At 61.3% G+C, this 18,013-nt stretch overlaps 7 protein-coding genes across 7 annotated transcripts; 2 read left to right on the top strand and 5 right to left on the bottom strand.

Annotated features, from left to right (window-relative positions):
* Window positions 1-1,526, top strand: TRAVEDRAFT_57775 (uncharacterized protein). The gene is made up of 2 exons (XM_008038283.1): window positions 1-181; window positions 245-1,526. Exon 2 carries the CDS (start codon window positions 346-348, stop codon window positions 1,312-1,314), a length of 969 nt encoding a protein of 322 aa, XP_008036474.1. The 5' UTR covers window positions 1-181; window positions 245-345; the 3' UTR covers window positions 1,315-1,526.
* A 749-nt stretch (window positions 1,527-2,275) lies between these two features.
* On the bottom strand, window positions 2,276-4,364 carry TRAVEDRAFT_165463 (uncharacterized protein). Its single transcript, XM_008038649.1, has 6 exons — window positions 4,126-4,364; window positions 3,919-4,067; window positions 3,758-3,853; window positions 3,471-3,622; window positions 3,264-3,313; window positions 2,276-3,087 (listed from the first exon to the last, which is right to left on the bottom strand). The coding sequence occupies exons 1-6, from the start codon at window positions 4,295-4,297 to the stop codon at window positions 2,540-2,542; spliced, it is 1,167 nt and encodes a 388-aa protein (XP_008036840.1). The 5' UTR covers window positions 4,298-4,364; the 3' UTR covers window positions 2,276-2,539.
* A 269-nt stretch (window positions 4,365-4,633) lies between these two features.
* TRAVEDRAFT_45816 (uncharacterized protein) lies at window positions 4,634-4,858 on the top strand (the record flags this gene model as incomplete). Its single annotated transcript, XM_008038124.1, has 2 exons — window positions 4,634-4,675; window positions 4,736-4,858. 2 exons carry the CDS (start codon window positions 4,634-4,636, stop codon window positions 4,856-4,858), a joined length of 165 nt encoding a protein of 54 aa, XP_008036315.1.
* Window positions 4,859-5,457: 599 nt separating this feature from the next.
* TRAVEDRAFT_57773 (uncharacterized protein) lies at window positions 5,458-6,367 on the bottom strand. The gene is made up of 4 exons (XM_008038282.1): window positions 6,273-6,367; window positions 6,075-6,204; window positions 5,916-6,016; window positions 5,458-5,841 (listed from the first exon to the last, which is right to left on the bottom strand). Exons 1-4 carry the CDS (start codon window positions 6,313-6,315, stop codon window positions 5,687-5,689), a joined length of 429 nt encoding a protein of 142 aa, XP_008036473.1. The 5' UTR covers window positions 6,316-6,367; the 3' UTR covers window positions 5,458-5,686.
* A 2,891-nt stretch (window positions 6,368-9,258) lies between these two features.
* Window positions 9,259-9,704, bottom strand: TRAVEDRAFT_45814 (uncharacterized protein; the record flags this gene model as incomplete). Its single annotated transcript, XM_008038123.1, has 2 exons — window positions 9,259-9,599; window positions 9,659-9,704. 2 exons carry the CDS (start codon window positions 9,702-9,704, stop codon window positions 9,259-9,261), a joined length of 387 nt encoding a protein of 128 aa, XP_008036314.1.
* A 1,231-nt stretch (window positions 9,705-10,935) lies between these two features.
* Window positions 10,936-11,811, bottom strand: TRAVEDRAFT_146056 (translation machinery-associated protein 20). The gene is made up of 4 exons (XM_008038648.1): window positions 11,762-11,811; window positions 11,557-11,709; window positions 11,393-11,490; window positions 10,936-11,333 (listed from the first exon to the last, which is right to left on the bottom strand). The coding sequence occupies exons 1-4, from the start codon at window positions 11,770-11,772 to the stop codon at window positions 11,041-11,043; spliced, it is 555 nt and encodes a 184-aa protein (XP_008036839.1). The 5' UTR covers window positions 11,773-11,811; the 3' UTR covers window positions 10,936-11,040.
* A 1,025-nt stretch (window positions 11,812-12,836) lies between these two features.
* On the bottom strand, window positions 12,837-17,330 carry TRAVEDRAFT_165456 (exportin CRM1). Its single transcript, XM_008038647.1, has 17 exons — window positions 17,265-17,330; window positions 17,123-17,206; window positions 16,958-17,059; window positions 16,835-16,907; window positions 16,674-16,780; window positions 16,269-16,619; window positions 15,658-16,212; window positions 15,365-15,602; window positions 15,087-15,296; window positions 14,876-15,027; window positions 14,715-14,819; window positions 14,443-14,656; window positions 14,160-14,389; window positions 13,955-14,102; window positions 13,796-13,897; window positions 13,437-13,740; window positions 12,837-13,376 (listed from the first exon to the last, which is right to left on the bottom strand). The coding sequence occupies exons 1-17, from the start codon at window positions 17,268-17,270 to the stop codon at window positions 13,133-13,135; spliced, it is 3,225 nt and encodes a 1,074-aa protein (XP_008036838.1). The 5' UTR covers window positions 17,271-17,330; the 3' UTR covers window positions 12,837-13,132.
* Between the last annotated feature and the right edge of the window lie 683 nt (window positions 17,331-18,013).

Raw genomic sequence — 18,013 nt, 5'->3', positions numbered from 1 at the left:
CCCTCCCATCATCTGTTTTCTTTGCCTCGCCCTGACGGACCCCGCTACAGTCTAGGCGACCCACAGAATCCAGCATGGTTAACAAACACGTCCGCATCTCCCAGAACGGCACCATCCTGTTCGAGCCCTTCATCGTCTACCGTATACACCGTTGATCGCAAAGACCCACCCCACCTGCCTCGTTCGTGCCCACTTTACGTCTCGCGCGTTATCGCTGCTTACACGCGTCGACCGCATTCTCCAGAACGCAACCCTGCATCCCCCGCTAGCTAGCCGTGTCGCTCAACCGGCCCCCTCAGCCACACCCTCCTCCCGCACGCAGCGCATATAACCCCGCCCTCGTCCATGCCACCGGAACTACAAGCACTCGCTCTCGAATCACCATCTCTGTTCACCATGGCCCGCTCCAAGCTGCAGTCCGTCGTCTCCAGTGGCGTCAGGGACTCCTGCAGTCTCCACCGCTGGGTCCTCCTCAAAAACTCCATCACCCGCTCACATACTCCAGTCGACACTGCCCCGCCCCAGCCGCAGGCAGATGTCACTGATGTACAACATGTATATAGACGCGACGAGGACGACCCCCGCGACGACGCTGCGTTCGTCGAGGAGGACACGTTCATGTTCCCCGATCCGCACTCGCTTGCCTCCCGCTCTGCCGGCAGCAGTAGCAACTCGGAGAAGCAGTGGCTGGACTCCCTGCTGGAGGATCTCGGCGACGACGACGAGGACATGGACCTCGAGAGCACAGCCACCTCCGTCTCCGTCCTCGCCGTGGACGATGACGACGAACTGCTAAGTCCCCTGTGCTCTCCCATGTCTTCCTCCGACGACCTCGTCAACCATGCCCACCTGTTTTACCAGCCCCCTCCCATCGCCGTGCCCTACCCTGTCCCCTACCCCCCACTCCACCCCCCTCTTGTTCCTTCTTGGCTCCAGTTCGACGCGCATGGCGACGACTCGATCACCCCACCGAGTACGGCTGTGCCGTTGTACCATGACCCACTCCCGTATTACGACGTGGACGACGTAGACGGTCTCCCCATGCCGGATGCGATAGAGGACACCTCTGACGACGAGTCAGACGTGCTGTCCACGCCCTACAGCCAGTCCATGTCTTCCCTCTCCCCTCGCGACGCCGCGTCGCTGTCGTTGCCACAGACGCGCACGCGGCTGCACACCCGCCCACACGTGTACGTTGACACGGACGACGATTACTTCTACCCCTTTGAGCTGGACCCGCCCCTCCCCTTCCACGACGAAGACCATACGGACTCTGCTCGTGTCTTCCGTCCCTCCATGATCCAGGATTGTTAGTTATTTGCATGTGTCCATATTCTCTCGTGTGCTCCGTTATCATACTGTTCTCTCCCTCGCATCACCATCACCTCCCCTCCCCCACTTGCTCTCTCCCTCCCCCACTTGCTCTCCCCCACCACCCCTACCCTCCCCCTTGCTCCCCCTCCCCTACACTCGCCCACGCCGCGTCGCGTGCCCCCCTCCCCACTGGCCTGGTCTGTCACCGTACCGTATTACTGCTCTATGCTCTCCGTCCCTCCCGCGTCACGTCTGCCCGACCTATCCTTAATTGCTGGGTGTACATATTCGTCCCTGAATGCAGCTGGGTGCTGTCTCCGATGATAACAACAGCGTCCGCGCACTCCGCCCCCGCGCCTGCAGCAGCCGTACGTAATGGTCCGGGGTGCGTTCGCGCACGGGCTTCGCGACTTCGCCCGGGCACCGGGGTCTCACATGCGCGCGCGCTAGCCTCTGCGATCGCGCGAGGAACCAGGGGAAAACTCCGCTCTTCAGCCGCTCGTGGTCGTGCGACCACAGCCTGTGCCGGACATCTGCGCTGCAGCTGCTGCAGCGGCAGGCTGAGTCTGTACGAACGTTCTGCGATATGTGGGTCTGCACCGCCCTTTGACGTCGGACGCTCGCGGCCCCCTCCTGCGAATCCTATATCGCAGCGGCACGGCTTGCAGCCGCCTGCCCATTCCGAGTGAATGCGATACCACTTGCGAGCGTGATAGACACGGTGATCAGAGTTCAGTGAACAATGATAATGTGCGGGGCGTGTGCGGTATCTCGACGGCGTGGCGAGCACGCCCCCGCAGGCGCAGACGCGGGCGGGGAACAGTTGCAGCGTGCCCGTGCGCAACAAGGTTAAGCTACAGCGCGATCGCGCACCGTATACCTTCCGTGGCAGCCGCTGCCAGTCGTACGGCCTCGCACAGCGTGCTGATCGCATTCAGACGGGGCACCGCTCCTGCCCGTCCGACAAGGTGATACTCATACACCGATTTGTGCATACAGGCGCGGCGAACGCGGTACGGATACAGCAATCCCCTAGCCCCAGTCTCAGTTTGTCCTCCCTTCCCCCGCCGAGTCAGGCAGCCTGGGCCCCCGTCCGCGCCGTCGGACGCAGCATCATGCGCGGGGCCGAGAGCCAGCCCGCAGCCTGAGGCGACAAGCTGCAGCAGCCCGCGACGCGTCTCGCCCTGCCCGAACGTGCGACGTCGGGCGCAGCTCGGGACGGAGATCAGAGCTCGCGGGCCTCGAGGCGCACCCGCGCCCCGGGCTCAGATCCAGCGCATGCGGCGGTCGTCCCATCTCGAGCTTGTGCCTCGAGCTCCTTGGGCGGCGGCGGCGGTTGCTCTCCATTCTCCAGCCCGCGCCCGCTCCCCGCGCCCGGTGATCCTGTCCTGCACGGTGACGTTGACGCGTCGTCGCTTGAGCTTCGCGGCGGAGACGGCGGAGTGGCACTAGTCGCGTCCCCATTTGCACGCGTGTTTGCGTCTGCGTCTGCGTCCTGCTCCCCGGCGGCGGCGTTTGGGCGTGCATCCGGGGGCCCCACGGATTCAGACGTAGGCGCCTCTTGTGTCTGTCTTTGAACCGATATGTCGCGGGCGTCCGGGGCAGGCGGAGTTCCCGCAACATCGTCCGTCGCGGGCGCGCCGCCGGGGAGCGTCCACCAATCGGCAGGTCGGTCCGCGAGCGCGTCCGCGCGCACGTACTGTATCGCGGTGTTGTTGAATGCGGTCGGGAACTGCGCGCAGGGCGCCAGCGGGCGGCTCGTCAGGAAGGGGGCTGCAGCGGACGTGCGCAGACGCAGTAGAGAAGCGGCGGGGAGAAGAAGCGGAGACAGCGCGTGCGATGGACACGGGTGAGGATGCGAGCAGACGCGCGGGAAGGGCAGGGGGGCGAACGGGGTCAGTATGGGGAGGGGCTGTGGAGGAGGACGGGGGTGGCCGCGGGTGACGTACTGAGGCGCGCGACGCACGGGTGCTCTGATGCGAGCTTCCTTGACGGGATGCTGGATGGAGGATGCCGAGGGGGCGGAGAGGTAAGCTTAGCGACGGGGCCAGGGAAGGCAGGCGCGGAGAAAGGGGAAGGGCAGCTGGCGAAAGCGGAACGGGAGCGGAGGGGGCCTCGGGGGGATGTGTGGCAGATGGGACGGACGCGGCACGCACCTCTCGGCGTACTCACGCAGGCGGTTGGCGATAAGGAGGACGTGCGGCAGGCGCGCGCGCGTCCAGTTCTCGCGTAGGAGGTTCTCGTACAGGTGCAGGTCGCAATGCGGCATGAAGACGATCGTGGGCGATCGGAGGCCATAGCTCGCTTGCTGTGCGACGCGCCGGGAGAGGAGCCACAATGACGGGTCGAGTGAACAAGTCAGCGCGCGAGCAGTAAGACAGGTAGCACAAGGCCGGAGGAGGCCTTTTGCGGACGGAAGGGGATGGGAGGACAGACGACGTACTCGGTTCTCGGGGAGGGCAGTGAGGCCGAGGAGCGTCAGAAGGCGCAGGTCCTGTTCCGCAAAGACGGGGTCGTACACGGACACTTTGGTGTGGTCCTGGGTGGACGGGCACGCGCTGATGTTTGATGGGGAACGCCTACATACATGGGAAGGAGACACACTATGCTCAGATCGTCGCACGCCGCAAGGAGGAACGCAAGCTGCGCGCATGCATCACGCGACGACGCAGGGCTGCCCAGTCCGAGGCACAGCACGTCCGGGGCGGCGTCCGACGCTGCGAACGCCTCTTCGAGCGAGTCGCGCAGGCTCTCTGCGGGAATAGAGAGTCAGAAGGGGAAAGTAGCGATAGTAATGATAGAGCGACGGACGCTGTGTCTCGCGCAGCCAATCGCCTTCCGCCAGTTCCTCCGATGCTCTGTTCAGGAGGACGTCGGGGGGAGGGGGAGCGACTGGTGGCCTATTCTTGCGTTTCTTCTTGGTCCGGGCTGGAGTAAAGGGATCCTCGTAGCCAAACTGCGTGCTGCCTTCGTCGTGGGACATGGCAGTCGGTGACAAAGCAAGGATGATGTCGACACACTGCTCAGAAGGGGCAGCTCGCTTAGCTGCGTCTAGGGCCGGAAGCAGGGGCAAAACTCTCACCAGTCTCAGAAAAACACCGGAGAGCAGTAGGCGCTGGGAGGTGTGCGTAGACGCCAACAGCTTCGGTTTCAAACACGGCCAAATAGAGCCACGTGGACGGCAACCTAACTCGCAAGCAGGTACAGCAGGCGGCGCGAGCGTCCCGACCGCCATCGGGCGTAACGGCGACAGCAACTTCAGCGACATTGGCGATACATTAAGCACCTTGTGGTCGCTGTCCCACGAGAGGTACGCGCTATGAGCTGCTTCGCGGCGCGTCTTCGCCTTCGCGCGTTTCATGTGAGTGGCCATCCTAGAAGCGCAAGCCCTAGCACCTTTTCGCTCAACCGCTGCCGGCAGGATCCCTCGCGCGCCATCACGGACCTGCTCGAGGTGCCCAACAAGGCATATGACCTGTTCGCTACGAGCCATAGCTCGCCCCATGTCAAGCACCGCGGCAGTTCCCCGGGGCGCGGGGAGTGAAAATTGCACCACTGCGCCCTCCCCGCTCAGGGGCAGGCCGCGCCCTTCGCGCGATGGCGCGCCCACAAGAACCTATCCTTCCATTTACGTGTATGGATGTAGGCCCCCCGCCCCCTGGGCGCGGCGCCGGCATCTCAACGCGTCGAAGATCTGTGCGCGCGCACGAATCTCGCGGGCGTGTGCGCCCGCCGGTAATAGTACTTACTCGCATTCGGGCTGGGCCTGATTGTAATTACAAGCGGGGGCTCGCTTGTGCATCGAGCTACGCACTGCGCGCGACGCGGGACGCCCTGAGCAAATTTTCGCAGTGTGTCACTGTGTACATGTGCCTATCGAACGCGGGATCGCATGTGTTCGCCGCTCGCACGGGGACAAAGGGAAAGCGCGATTGGCGCCCGAGGAGCCGCGCGTGGACGTTCGACTGAATCGCTGGGTAAACACCGGCCGTCGTTTAAGCGACCCCAACCCCGCACTCTCGTCCCTTTGTCCTCGTCCATCGATGAGATGCGCCGTTTGATCTCAGCGATGCACAGCGATGGCGCGTTTGTGGGGTTGTTGTACCGCCGCTGAGCTTGATTTCGCACCAGTGTTGTGGATACAAAGAAAGTGTGGTATATGATACTAGGTACGAGCAAAGGGTCGCCAGTGGGTGCTACAAATGGGCGATGTAACTAGGATGTCTTCCGGAATAGGCTATAGGGGTAGGAGTATCGAACGAGGCCTAGCGAACCAGTCACAGAGTGGGGGTGGTGTGTATCGTAAGTAATAGACAGTGGTGAGAGCAAAGAAAGATACAAGAAAGCGCTGGCGCCTCACAACGGCGCAGGTTCAACCGTCAACGCCAGGCGACGGCGCGAGCACCGTCTCCCAGAAAGGCCGGCTCGGGCTGCGCGTGCTGCTGGGCGCCGAGTCGGGCGTCGCGGACGCGGACGCGGTGTCGACAACTAGGTTCGGCTGCGTGCCTGACGCGCTCGTCGACGCGCCTGACAGCGCAAGGAGTCGTCGGAAAGCACATAGGCTTAGCGCGGAACTGCGGGTGAAGAAACGGCGCACGTACGGGGCATGGCAAAGCTGCAAGGCAGACCCGCGGCGGCGCAGTGGACACAGGTAGCGGGCACCGCGTTGACGTCGCGCTCGCACTTGGTGCGGTTCTTGCGGCTGCATGTGCGTTGTCAGCGATGGCCTAAGACACGATGACGCGTGAGGCGCGACGTACCAGCTCTCGCAAGCAGTCTTGCGCGATAGGTTGCTTGTGGGGACGGCGGGCGGGACGGGGCGCTCGCACGCGATGCCCTTGCGGGCACACCGCTCGCAGATGTTGCTGCCCGCGACGGCTTTACACCCGACTATGCAATGCAAGCGCGCGAACGCGTCTTCAGCACAGAAGACGCGACGGAGGGCAGAATGAACTCACCTTTCTTCTGTGCACAGTTGCGGCAAGCTGTTTCTCTGGCCATTGTTGCTCCTCAGCGCGACACGAGTGGGAGGGGCACCGAGGACGGGCGGAGGGGCGGGAGGGAGGGGAGTGGGGCGACGAGGAACGCGGTGGGCGGGTTATATACTCGCTCGCGCGGGCCCCACAGAACGGGCACAGCTTCAAAGGGATCTTCATCCCGGCGGGGCTGGCAGGAAAGGACAACACCGTGGGACCGCGTCGGCGGCGGACGCGGGGGTGTGCGCGTGGGCGGACCCTTGCTGCGTACGCGCTTTAGGCGGCACATGTCGTAAACAAGTCATAATGGCGGGCTGGAGCGCACCGTGAGCCTCGGCATTCTGCAAGGGGGGCCGGCACGCGCGACGGAATCGTTTCATCGCTGGGCAACGCGCGAGCCGTCCCAGCGGCGCCGCGCTCTGCTGACTCGGCGGCGAATATCAAAGAGGAAAGTGGGAAACGGGAGGGACGAAACGAGCGAGGCTTCTGCGAGTATGATTGAGGACGGCGGGCGGCTCGGCGGCGGCGGTCCTGTGCTGCGGCGACACGCTTGGTCGTGGCCCGGATATATCCACCTGTTCGCTCCAATCGAGGTTTCGACCCATCACGGCCGTGCGCCAACGTGCGCACGCCAGACGAGGTCGCCGAAAGCCACTCTCCGACTGTATGGGGCAAGTGTACGATCAGAACCGTGCAGGGACTCGGAGCGTCGCGGCGCAGTCTGCATGTCGCCGAGCCACAGAGGCTAGCGAGGGCGAAGCGAGCAGATCGGGCGCACTAGCACGAACAATGGCTGCCCAACGTGGCGGGGCGAGGATGATGAGCGTGCATGCCATCGCGGCCGCCAGCTGGAATCAATGATTGAGCAAGGGGAGGCTGCGACAATTACGCGACCCTGCACAGAGTACGATGCAGCGCGCGCCCTCGCTACGGATCCGGCACGGCTTCTGGAGAGGACAATGGAACATGCAATGAAATTGCCTATAGCAACTGAGATCTCTTTCGTACTCGTCGCCGTCGGTCTCCAGCGCTCAGATGCGCCGCTGACAAGGAGCCGGGAGCCCGTGTACATATGTGGGTATGTGGAATACCGGCCACGCCTCGCGGTACGGCCTGAAACACGTCTGAGGATACTGCAGGCTTCCTCTGCCATCCGTAGGCAGAGAAACGCGTCGTTCCTCGAGGGCACGACGCGCCGTGCTCCACTGCGAGTGCACGAGTCCGCGCGCCGAGGGCAAGGGACTGAATGGCACGGGCACGCACCACCACTCGTTCCCCTTCTGTTCCTGAACGCTGCCTTCCCGAACCCCCGCCAGCCGCGGCCCAACACCGTCCCATTCAAGTCCGTTCTCCACGCCCGCTTCTGATTCTTCGGCCTGTTGGCTGGAGAGCATAACGCCCGCCGACGCATCCTGCACATACCGTTTATCGCCTAGTTCTCTTCGGAATCCATGCCCGCTGCAGGGTCCTGTGCCCACGAGAGGCCTTCTGCGCGCGCGCATGCAGTAATTTCGAACCTTGACACGTCAGAAGGACGGATCCTCGAACTTTGTCAGGATGCTCCCATGATGCTCCCTGAGTTCTTCGAGTCTTCGTCCGAGCACGAGCCTTCGCGGGCGTTTGGCGGGCGTCCTTTCTGACGCGTCGCGTAGTGCCCAGTGACGTCCGAGCTAGAGCAGCAGCAAAGGAGGTAATCCCCATGTAGATTTTTACCAAGTGAGGACTCGGAGCGCGCGGACGAGATAGAGCACCGACAGGGCCCAGGACGGTGGCAAGGAGATCGTGTCAGAATTGGCGTCGGCGACCCGGAAGCGTGACGCCACTTGCGCATGCTGCCACGCGCAGTGTTCGCGCCTTCGCAAGCCCAGAAAAGTCGCTGCGAGTGCCGTCCCGAGTCCAGCATAGGATAGAGAGATAGAAGCGGAGCAGACGAACGCGCTCTACCGCCGGCGCTGCCGTTCCGCGAAGACGACAACGATCATCACGCCGGAACGCGCATGTCAAACCAAGGCACCGCGGCGCTTGCTCCAGCACCTCCGATTCAGAGTCCCTGCCCGCGCTGCCCAGCTCGACGTGTACGCGACCCGCGAGCCCGTGATGACTGAGAGGTACCCGTGCTGTGTCTCATTAACGCGTTCGGAGCTCCGACTAGGCTGCGAAGCCGCTCGAAAATTAAGGTGCACTTTCCCGGGTCTGAATACACATTTGCCGAGGAAGGCTCCCAGCGGGCGCGTCCGGGTCCATCAGACGCAGCGCTAGCAGTAGAAGGCTGCAGACGGTGCCCGGCCGTGCCAGTGGCCGCTGCGCGCCAGTGCGCACGCCGCTGCGGTGGGAAAAGTTCGACGTTCGACGTCGATGCGGCACGCTCTACCCAACGGCCGGACAAGATCAGCCGTCCCAAATCGATCTCGGGCGCGCAGACCTCGGCTCTCGTCGCGAGATTCGCTCGCGAACGCCAGGAAGCCCTCGCCTCGCCCATCTGCACTTTGAAGGCTACATTCCCCCCTTGCATGGACGCAGGGGCGGCGCGAAGCCCCCTCCCCTGACCGGGCGTAGCGCGGCGCCGTCGCGTCCCGCCGCTGCCTGCAGCTGGCAGCGGCTTCGACTTCGACTTCGTGAGATGCTCCGCATGCGCCCGGAGTAGCCCCTGCATCAGCGAAAGTGCGGAGCGTGCGGGCGCGACACTGCGTGTGTCGCAGCCCCCCGGGCCGTCATGACGTGTGGCGGTCTGGGGAGGACGAGGGGGGCTAGCACAGATTTGGGGATGTACACGCGTTCGACGATCCGGGCATCTAAGGGCGATACGGCACTTCACGCTCGTCACACACCCGAACGTCCAAGGGGATACGAGCATCATTATAAGAAAGATGTTAGGGTATACACAGGCGCACACGGAGACTCAGTGCGATGCTCACAGCCCCAGCGCTGCCGCCGGCGATGCCAAAGAAGGCAGCGCCCCGGCCAATTTTTACGTGCTCTGCGCGCGCGCGATCCCCATCCCGGGGTGCGGCGGCATCTCGGTGTTCAGAACCGTCTGCAGCCACGGCACTCGCAGCGCCGGCGCGGGTGTGGCCCGAGAAGGCGACGGAGACGGAGACGGCGGGCGCGAGTACGCTAGCGACGACGAGCGCGACTCGGAGGAGACGGGCGATGGTGGGGGTGGAGACGGGACGGACGGGGTGGGCGACAACGTGGTCCGCAAGGGGTATGGGGACGGCGGGGGCGACGGGTGCCCGTCGGACGCGCTCGCAATGACCGGCGGAGCGCTCACGACGAGCGAGGGAGCTGTCGCGGTTCCCGAGGTCGAGCCTGGCGAGAGAAGTGTTCGGTTAGACGGACGGCGGTGTTGCAGCCAGCGCTCTACCCACCAGTGTCGGACCCCGCGGAGGAGGGCGTGTCGAAGGAGCACGGCATGGGGACGCGGGCGCAGTGTGTGCACGGTCCGTGGCCAATCCAGTCGCAGCCTATGTGGGCGCGCTTGCTGGCGACGGAGGATCGGAGGGAGCGGGGCAGGTCAGTCGGGTGCGCGTTCAGGGAACAGAGAGGGGATGAAGGCGGCTCACCACTCTTCGCAAGGCCGTTCTGCGGGGTGGGCCCGCGGCTCACAGACCCACCCCCGCGTCGTGCACTCGACGCACCGGATGTCTTCGTCGTTGAACTCGCAGCGCACTGAGGAATGTCGCGTCGCGCCGATGAGTATGACGCGTCGTATGTCGAGAGGACACCGGGGGCGTGGGGTCGCACCTTTACGCTTGGAGTATTGTAGGCAAGCGCGGCGGTTGCGTCGCTCTACTGTGGCCATTATGGGTATAGGGGGTTGAGGAGGAGGGGCGGAGGAGGGGCGTGGTTGAGCTTCGAACAATAGCTCGTCGGGAGGCGCATTTTTATGGACCCACTGTCCGTGGATTGCCGCCTGCAAACGTCTGTGCGGGACGCCAGGGACGCCGACAGACTTCTCTGATTCGATCGACACCGTGAACCCGCGGGGGGTCACGCAGCGGGCAGGCAGGGTCTCTGTGCGCGCCTCCCGTTGGCAGCTAATATTTGGGAGTTGGCGATATTGACATATTTTCCTGTGGCGTCAGACTCGAAATAGCCTCCATCGAGATTCTCATCTGCGGACCCGTGAGACAAGAAGCCGAGAAGCAGGCACATTACGACGACCAGACAGTCTTCGCTGCCCTCCGGGTTGGTGGCTCTATTGACCGTGGAGAACATTAGTCAATGATCCCAATTTGCGATATTCGAGGCGCGGCACTTACCGTGCGGGTTGCAGCGCGGCTGGGCGATGCCGACGTTGCAAAGGAAAAAGTGCCCTCATCGTGCGCCGCCATCGAACATAGGACCCCAGCATCGTACCGCTCTGCGGCGCATCCCTCACGTTGAGCAGCGGCCGTTTCCGACCATTACATCACGCCAACAAACCGATCTACACACTGAGCGCCCCCGCAAGGAGCCGATAATTGAATTGGGAATTGCACACAGCAGAGCGGCGACAGGGCGGTGCCTCCATGTGTTCTGCGCTCTGATATCGCGGCAGACGTCACGGCAGCGCCGGGGGACACCGAGCGGAACACGCTAGATTGGCAGGCGGGCCGCTGAGAGGGGCATCGCTGCCACGCGCCCGGGGCGGTCAGCGTCGAGCCGGGAGGGAAAGTCCGCATGTTTAGATGGTGGTGATACAACACAGCCAGGCGCGCGCAAGCGCGGCTGGGAGACACGACATTCCTGTTGGTACATCATCAAACTCTCACAGCTGCTGCAGCTTCCACAGGTCATCTCCGAGGTACGTCACCGTTTCTACACCCACGTTCTTGTTCAGCCGTTTGATCTCCTCGGTGTCCATTTTCGTGAGCCCTATCGCAGCGGCGTGCTCCTTGCCCTCGGCGTGGATCGCGACGGGGGTGTTCGCGGGCAGCGCCGCGCTCGCCGGCGGGAGCTCGCCCCCCGCCGATGTCATGCCCGGGCACATCATGTGCGCGCCGGCGAGAAGGAAGCGAATCGCGCCGCGGTCTACCCTGACCCGTGGAAGGACGAAGGGGTCTGCGGGGGATGCGCTGCGCGTGAGGGAACATCACCGGCGCGACACACGTTTTACGTACACTTGTGTAGGAGCCGGAGTGTGGGGAAGACGGGCCCGTCAAAGTGCTGGAAAAAGAGGGGCTCGCCGTGCAGAGTGTAGATGGAAATGTGCTCTCTGCTGCGAGGGCGCGCTCCGCGAGTCAGCGGCGCGGGCCAATCGGGATCGCGGCGTTAGGGGACAGACCACTTGACGAGCGTGAGCGACTCCTTCTTCGGCCAGATCTGCTCGAGGGTCTCCGGGGTGATCTTCCACTGGCTGAGGATGTTGTTGCGGATGGAGCGTTGCACCGAGGTCTTCACGCTGACCTGGCCGGAGACGTCTGTGGAGGGCTGGAACCTGGGCCTCGCAGTCAGCGTCTGTACGGTCTCCGCGGACGTGATGGGCGCACTTTTTGAACATATCGCGAGCAATCGAGGGCGGAGGTACGAGGTCGCGGTCAGGACGGAGCTGCAGTGCTCGCAGGCGCCCGTCGCCGCGCCAGATGCGTATCTCGGCGACGCCCGACGCCCCTCGTGCGCCATGCGCCCCGCGATCGACCGCTCGTTCCACAGATCGAGCTCGCGATCTCAGTCTCCGCGTTCCGAATTGGCCACACTTGACGCTCTCCCCCCGCTCTCTCCGCCGTTGAACGGGCACGGACACCTCAGTACCGCCAACGGCAGCCGTATTCGACGCGGAGATGATGCTCCAACCGCACTGTAACCGCCGGGCCGCCACGACGCGCTCAAGAACACATCTTAGTGCAGGAATCCCGGCATTCCAGCGAGCGCTGTTGATACACATCTTGGGCTGACCGCCCCGAAGTTCCAGCGCGGCCGATAGTGTGCACCGGGAACTCCTCGTGTCCATTCCCGCAACACTAGTACTGTATTGCGCGCCCGGCCCTCGAGGGCAGCTCCGCCACTCCAGCCAATGGACACGCACATGCGGCAACTCCGCCATTCCAGCGCTGATGACGGTGGCGCTCCGCCGGCGGCGAGGGAGCACATGCACAGCGCTGCGCACGGGCACACGCAGGTCTTTGGGGCAGCCTCTCGCGCACCCCAACGCATCGGCGGAGCTCAAGGTCGTCAGCACAACAGAGGACGAGTCTGACATCCTCATCTGCCCCGTGGGCTAATTGCATCCGGCAGACGCGGCATTCGCCACTCGCGGGGTTGGAAAGCTATTGTAAACTCTGAGCTTACGCAAGCCTTATTCCGCCGGTACCCGGTTATACACATAGAGGCCTGGCGCTGGTTCCTGTGCCCGGCCCGGCTGGGCAATAGTACTCGCTAGCGCGCGCGTCCACATCATCGCCATCGCGGGATCCCCCCTTGTACCCCTTCGACCTTCCTGCGCGGCCACGCCGGTGTCATCGCTCGCTCACCTCTGCCCCGCTAAGCCCGAGAGCCCCTCGAACCCTACTCGCGAACAAATTGATGGACGTGGCTCGGAGGCCTCGGCCAGGACGCAAAGATACATTACTTTCTCGTATTCCTCTGTCGTAAGCTATTGTTACATGTGTTGTAGATGCAGTGAACAGCGAGATCGCGATAGCAAGGGTACAGGGGCGGCGGACAAAACGGGCGGAAACACCGGGCGGCGGCAGCGCGCAACAAAAAATGGGAGGGGAAACCGAAACGGAGCGGCAGCGGGCAAGCATGTGTGCGGAACGCGGGAAGAAGGGGAGGCGGGGCGGGGGGAATGGAAGAAAAGTCTATCATACAGTGAGCCATAAGTCATGCGGCGGCGCGGTCCGTGCGTGTGCGTGCGTCCCTCAGATGTCCTCGTCCTTGTCCTCGAGCTGCGACGGCTTGAGCATGCCCGGGATGCGCATCGCCGCCTCGCGCTCCGCCTCCGCCTTCTGCTGCGCCTCCGCCTCCTTCTCCTCGAGGTACAGGTCCGCGTTGTCGCCCGAGAACTCCTTGAGCTGCACGAGGAAGTCGCGCAGCGCGAGCTTGAAGCGGTTGATGTCGCTGTGGAACTCGCCCAGGCACACCACGAACGTCTGGATCTGCGAGCTGCGGGCACAGTCAGCGTCAAACGAAGGTTTCGGGCACGAACGGACAAAAGAAGCGTACTTCTGCACGTGTGGGAACGCGGACTTGAGGAGGTTCGCGGTGTACTCGCGCAGGAAGACCGAGTTGCCGATATTGGGATCCGGTACGGTGGCGGGGTCGAAGAGCGGCACCGTGATCTGGTTCGTCTCGATGAGCTGGAACATCCGCGCAAGCAGCAGCGACTGCAGCTTGAAGCCGCTCTTGTGATCTGTGTCCGTCAGGACGTAGAAGATGTCCTGGATGATGCTCAAGAAGTACTGCTGGAAGAACACATTGGACACCGAGGGATCCGCGCTGGCGAAGTTGTTGACCACCTCCAAGCACACTTCGAACAAATTGTGGTCAGCACCCCGAATGAACGCCGGTATCAATCAACTTACGGTTCAAACCCGTCTCGGCGATATCACGCATCGTGTGCTTGATCGCCCAGATGATGCTGTCCATGAACAGCTTGAACTGAGGCGGCGGGATCGTCAACAGCGCTGTGCATGTCGTCAGCACACGCGCGCCCACTCATTTCACATCAGGCGCCCACTTACCCGGGAAGCAGTTCAGGTTGATCGCGCGCAGGAGCTTGAAGAAGCCCACCCGGTGCTCGGGGAATTCGGCGAAATCTTGGTTGATCATGTTGAGCGTCGGCTCGAATACGGCTTCCAAGATCGCAGGGATTTGAGGGGTGAGCAGCGCCTACTCCGAGGATCAGTACCTGGATGGTCAAGCGCCGCGTAGAGAAAATGAACGCACCCCGAGACGGCCGATGATCGTGGCCATGACGTTGAGCACCTCAGCGTCGCGCGCGGCAGGCACGTTGCGGCTGTAGTCCCCGAGGATGGCGTCGAGCAGCGGCGGCATGAAGTTGCCGTTCACCGTCTCGAGATCCTCCGACTTCTTGACGAACGTCTCCATCAGCTTGAGAATCTCCTTTTTTATTGTGCGCAGCTGTCGGACTTTCGGCGTCTTCGTCGCAATGTTGCCTAGCGGATGAATGAGCGAAACCTCGGCGGAGAAAAGGGCATGCACGACTGACCTTCACGTACGACCGTCTCGCTGATGATGCCGCTGACGGCCTTGTACAAGCCGAGCATGTCCAGGAATATCCGGCCAATCTGCGGGAGGTAGAATGTTCCTATCGACGTGCATGCCGCAACGTTCGTCTTCAGGACATTTGCAAGGATCTTGATGTTGTCCATGCTACTCAGGACGTCCACATTCTGAGCGGCTTGCGCCATAAGGGAATCCCACTTTTAATGCCGCGTAAGTGACTTGATACTCGTTCCTGTAAGATTGCAAACCACATACGGCGTTGTTGGGCAGTTCCATGAGTTTTGAAATAAGCTTCTCTTGCTGAGGCTTGTTGGGTTGTGCGGAGATCATGTAGCCAACCGCCTCGTAGAATGTATGGACCTGTTTCGGCCGCATCTTCAGCATGCAACGTACGACATAAAGGGCGTATCACGTACCTGCTGAGGAGATAGGTCGACTGTGATACGGTGCAACATGCGCAGAATTTCATCCACAAAGGGTTCCGACTCCCCCGATTGTTGCATGACGAAATGCCGCCTGCACTTCTGCGCGATCTTGATGAACGTGTCACACGCCATATCCTGGACACCTATTCGGAGCAATAAGCAACGGCGCTCCGCGGATGCCGCCTTAGAAGCGCGAGCTTACCTTCGTGCGTCTCGTGCATGAATTCGAAGAGCTTGTTGACGACCGTCTTCAAGAACTTCCAATGCGCCTTCAGGAAGCGCGGGTACTGTCCGACGATGTACATAATATCGGACGCGACGACGGCCTTGTTGTCCTTCCCGCGCTTGATCTCGCACAGGCCCAGAAGGTCCTTGATGACGGTGACCAGGAAGCGCTTCTCTTGCTCCTCGTCTATAGAAGGTGGGCAGTCAATGTGGTCAATGTCCGGTCGTTCGGGTGATGAACTGGGAAGCACGCACTCATCGCTCCCGAGATAGAACCGATTGCCCAGCACAGCGTGTTGAGGTTCTGCCACGACCACTCGGAGCCGTCGACCTGCTTCTGCAGCTTCTCGGTAAGAATGTTCTCGGTGTCGTTGACGTCCAGGTGAGTGAGGTACACGAGGAGCTCACGCATCGACTTGTACAGCACGATGGTATCGCTCTCCTTCATGAACTCACGGACGATCTCGCCCTCCTCATTCTCGACAATGAGGACCTGTAGAAGGCATAAGTTTCACAAACCAGGTGACTGTCAGCGGGATTGAACGCACCTCTTCGGGCTTGACCATCTTCTCGATCACCACCAAACGCAAGTTGGAAAGAACATCGCTATAAATGTTCTTGCGTAGGGACACACCGCTAAGCATGCCCGAGCCCGAGCCCCCGAGACTCAAGTTCATGAGCAGCCCGCTCTCGCCCATAGGTTGACTCTGAATCTCCTCGTACAGCTCCGCAACCAGCTTGAGCCAGTACTCCAAGCAGATTTTGAATATCTCGCGCTCGTCCACTTGCGAGATCTTCACCATGTAGAGGTGGGCGTTCAGAAGGACGTCGCGGTTGGTTTCGGTCTCCACGGCGCGAAGATGTTGTGAAAGGAAGTTGGAGAGGAAGAGGGCAAGATTGAGGACCAGCTCTTGACCAGCATCACCCGCGTTCGCGTATGCCTGCGCGATGTTCGTGCTCGGGGGGATCATGCGGTTGACGGAAGTCATGACCATGGCGAAGAGAATAACGAACTTGGGGTCGTATTCTGGGCCGACGTTAAGCGCAGCAATCTCTGCTAGGCACTTGAGGGTAACATTCCGGAAGTCTGGTGCTTCCAAGAACTAGGCAATATGGGTAAGCTCGCGAAGGGACGGAGAGGTAGCGTAACTCTACTCACGCGGTTGAGCAGAAGGTCAATGATGGTCGTCTCGAAGATGTAGCCAAGAGGTATCCAATTAAGGAACCTCAGAAGTGTCTCGAGTGTTGCCCGGATGAGGGAAGTCTTCTGTGCCTCCTCGAGAATCTCTGAACAGAGCTTGAAGATTTCCGAGAACTCTCCGCACATCTGGTTCTTCAAGTTTTTGACCTTCGCTTGCGTCATCTGCTCTGCCGAGTAGTCGAAGATCTCCTCCGAAAGCAGCTTCAGGATGACCATGTTGTTCTCGCACAGCGACAAGTTGGTCTTGGAGGACTCGACCAGTTCGGGGATGAATGTTGGCCAGTTGTGTGGCCATTCTTGCTTCAAGATCTGAACGACGCGTGTTATGCGAATGGGATTCGACTGAGTAGAGCGGAAACGCACCTGAACGAGAGCCAAGTTCAACTTGTTGAGATATGTCTTTTCCCTCCGCATCATTGCCTCATCGGACGCGACCTTCACAGTGATTCCAACGACGAAATTGCGGATCCCTGATGTTCGCCGAATGAGCTATGGGCAGGACGTGCCACTCATGGAACACATACCTTGCCGCTGACCCTCGGGCAAGGACTTCCACCTCGTGGTGATCAACTTCTCGAGGATCTGCAAGCCAATGTACTACTTCGCGGTTGGAAACAGTCAAATTGTGAAGGTGAGATGCGACACACCTTCGTTTGCGGGAAAGACGAGCGCTCCAGGACATCGGGTACTCTTGTCCAGGCTTCGGGGTTGTCTTGAAATTGCGTCAGGACTTGCTGCGCCATTTGTTGCTGTTACGCGGATCGCGCGGCGCTGTGAGAGATATGCATGCCGATAGGATCCACCTTACGCACCTCCTGACCAGTACTGGAGTAGAAGGCCATGACCACTCGGTCCATGAGCGAGACATCGAACTCTTTGGAGAAGTCGAGTATGCCCTGATGCATCTTGGTGAGTATGGGGGACGAGCGAAGAGGGATAAGATGAAGCGCTTGCCTCCATGGTGGCAATGCTATCGATGGACGCGTGCAGTAGTCGTCGTCGTCGTGGTCGGTGTCGAACCCTGCTGACTGAACCGGAGGCGGAAAGCTGTGGCGGTCAAGTGGGCAGAGGGCGAGATCTACGGGATTTCGATAGATCTTGTCTAATCAGTAACCCTCGGCATTCATCCCGTGCTAAGAAGATTAAAACTCCGATTATTCAGTCAAGACCCGCCGACTACATAACTTACTAAGCGACCATGACCGGATACTAGGAGCTCCGAGCCCGCTCTAGCGAGGCATTTCCCTTGATCTCGTACTGCCACCAGGCCCATCCTTTGCGCTGATGCCGATGACCACCTCTTCATTTGCGCACTCGAGCGTGTCTGATGGCCGAGTTTGCAGTTGTGTGCAAGCGCTAGCAGCGGTGACTTGGGGAGATGGTCTCCTTAGTCATGCTGATAGCATAGGGCTCAACTAGGATATCCACTCTAGTGCACTTTGTATCGACATAGCGGGCTAAGTTCCGTATGCATAGCCAAGCTACGTATACTGTATACTTTCATCCAGAGTGCACTTGCAAGCGGAGGCTGCCAAACGTCGTGGACTCTATGGTAGTCTTCGCTACGAGGTTCGCGCCAGTAACCGGCCAGGACTGTGGCACCTTCACTCGTTACTCATGGGCATCATCCGAATCTATAAATTATTATCATGCGCTGCAGTGCCCCAGCTCCGTGAGGGCCCTTGGCTGTCCAAAATGAGATG

Source organism: Trametes versicolor, assembly GCF_000271585.1.
Source record: "Trametes versicolor FP-101664 SS1 unplaced genomic scaffold TRAVEscaffold_4, whole genome shotgun sequence".
Classification (NCBI taxonomy): domain Eukaryota; kingdom Fungi; phylum Basidiomycota; class Agaricomycetes; order Polyporales; family Polyporaceae; genus Trametes; species Trametes versicolor.
The sequence above is the reverse complement of the archived record's forward strand: the minus strand, read 5'-3'. Positions and strand labels throughout refer to the sequence as shown.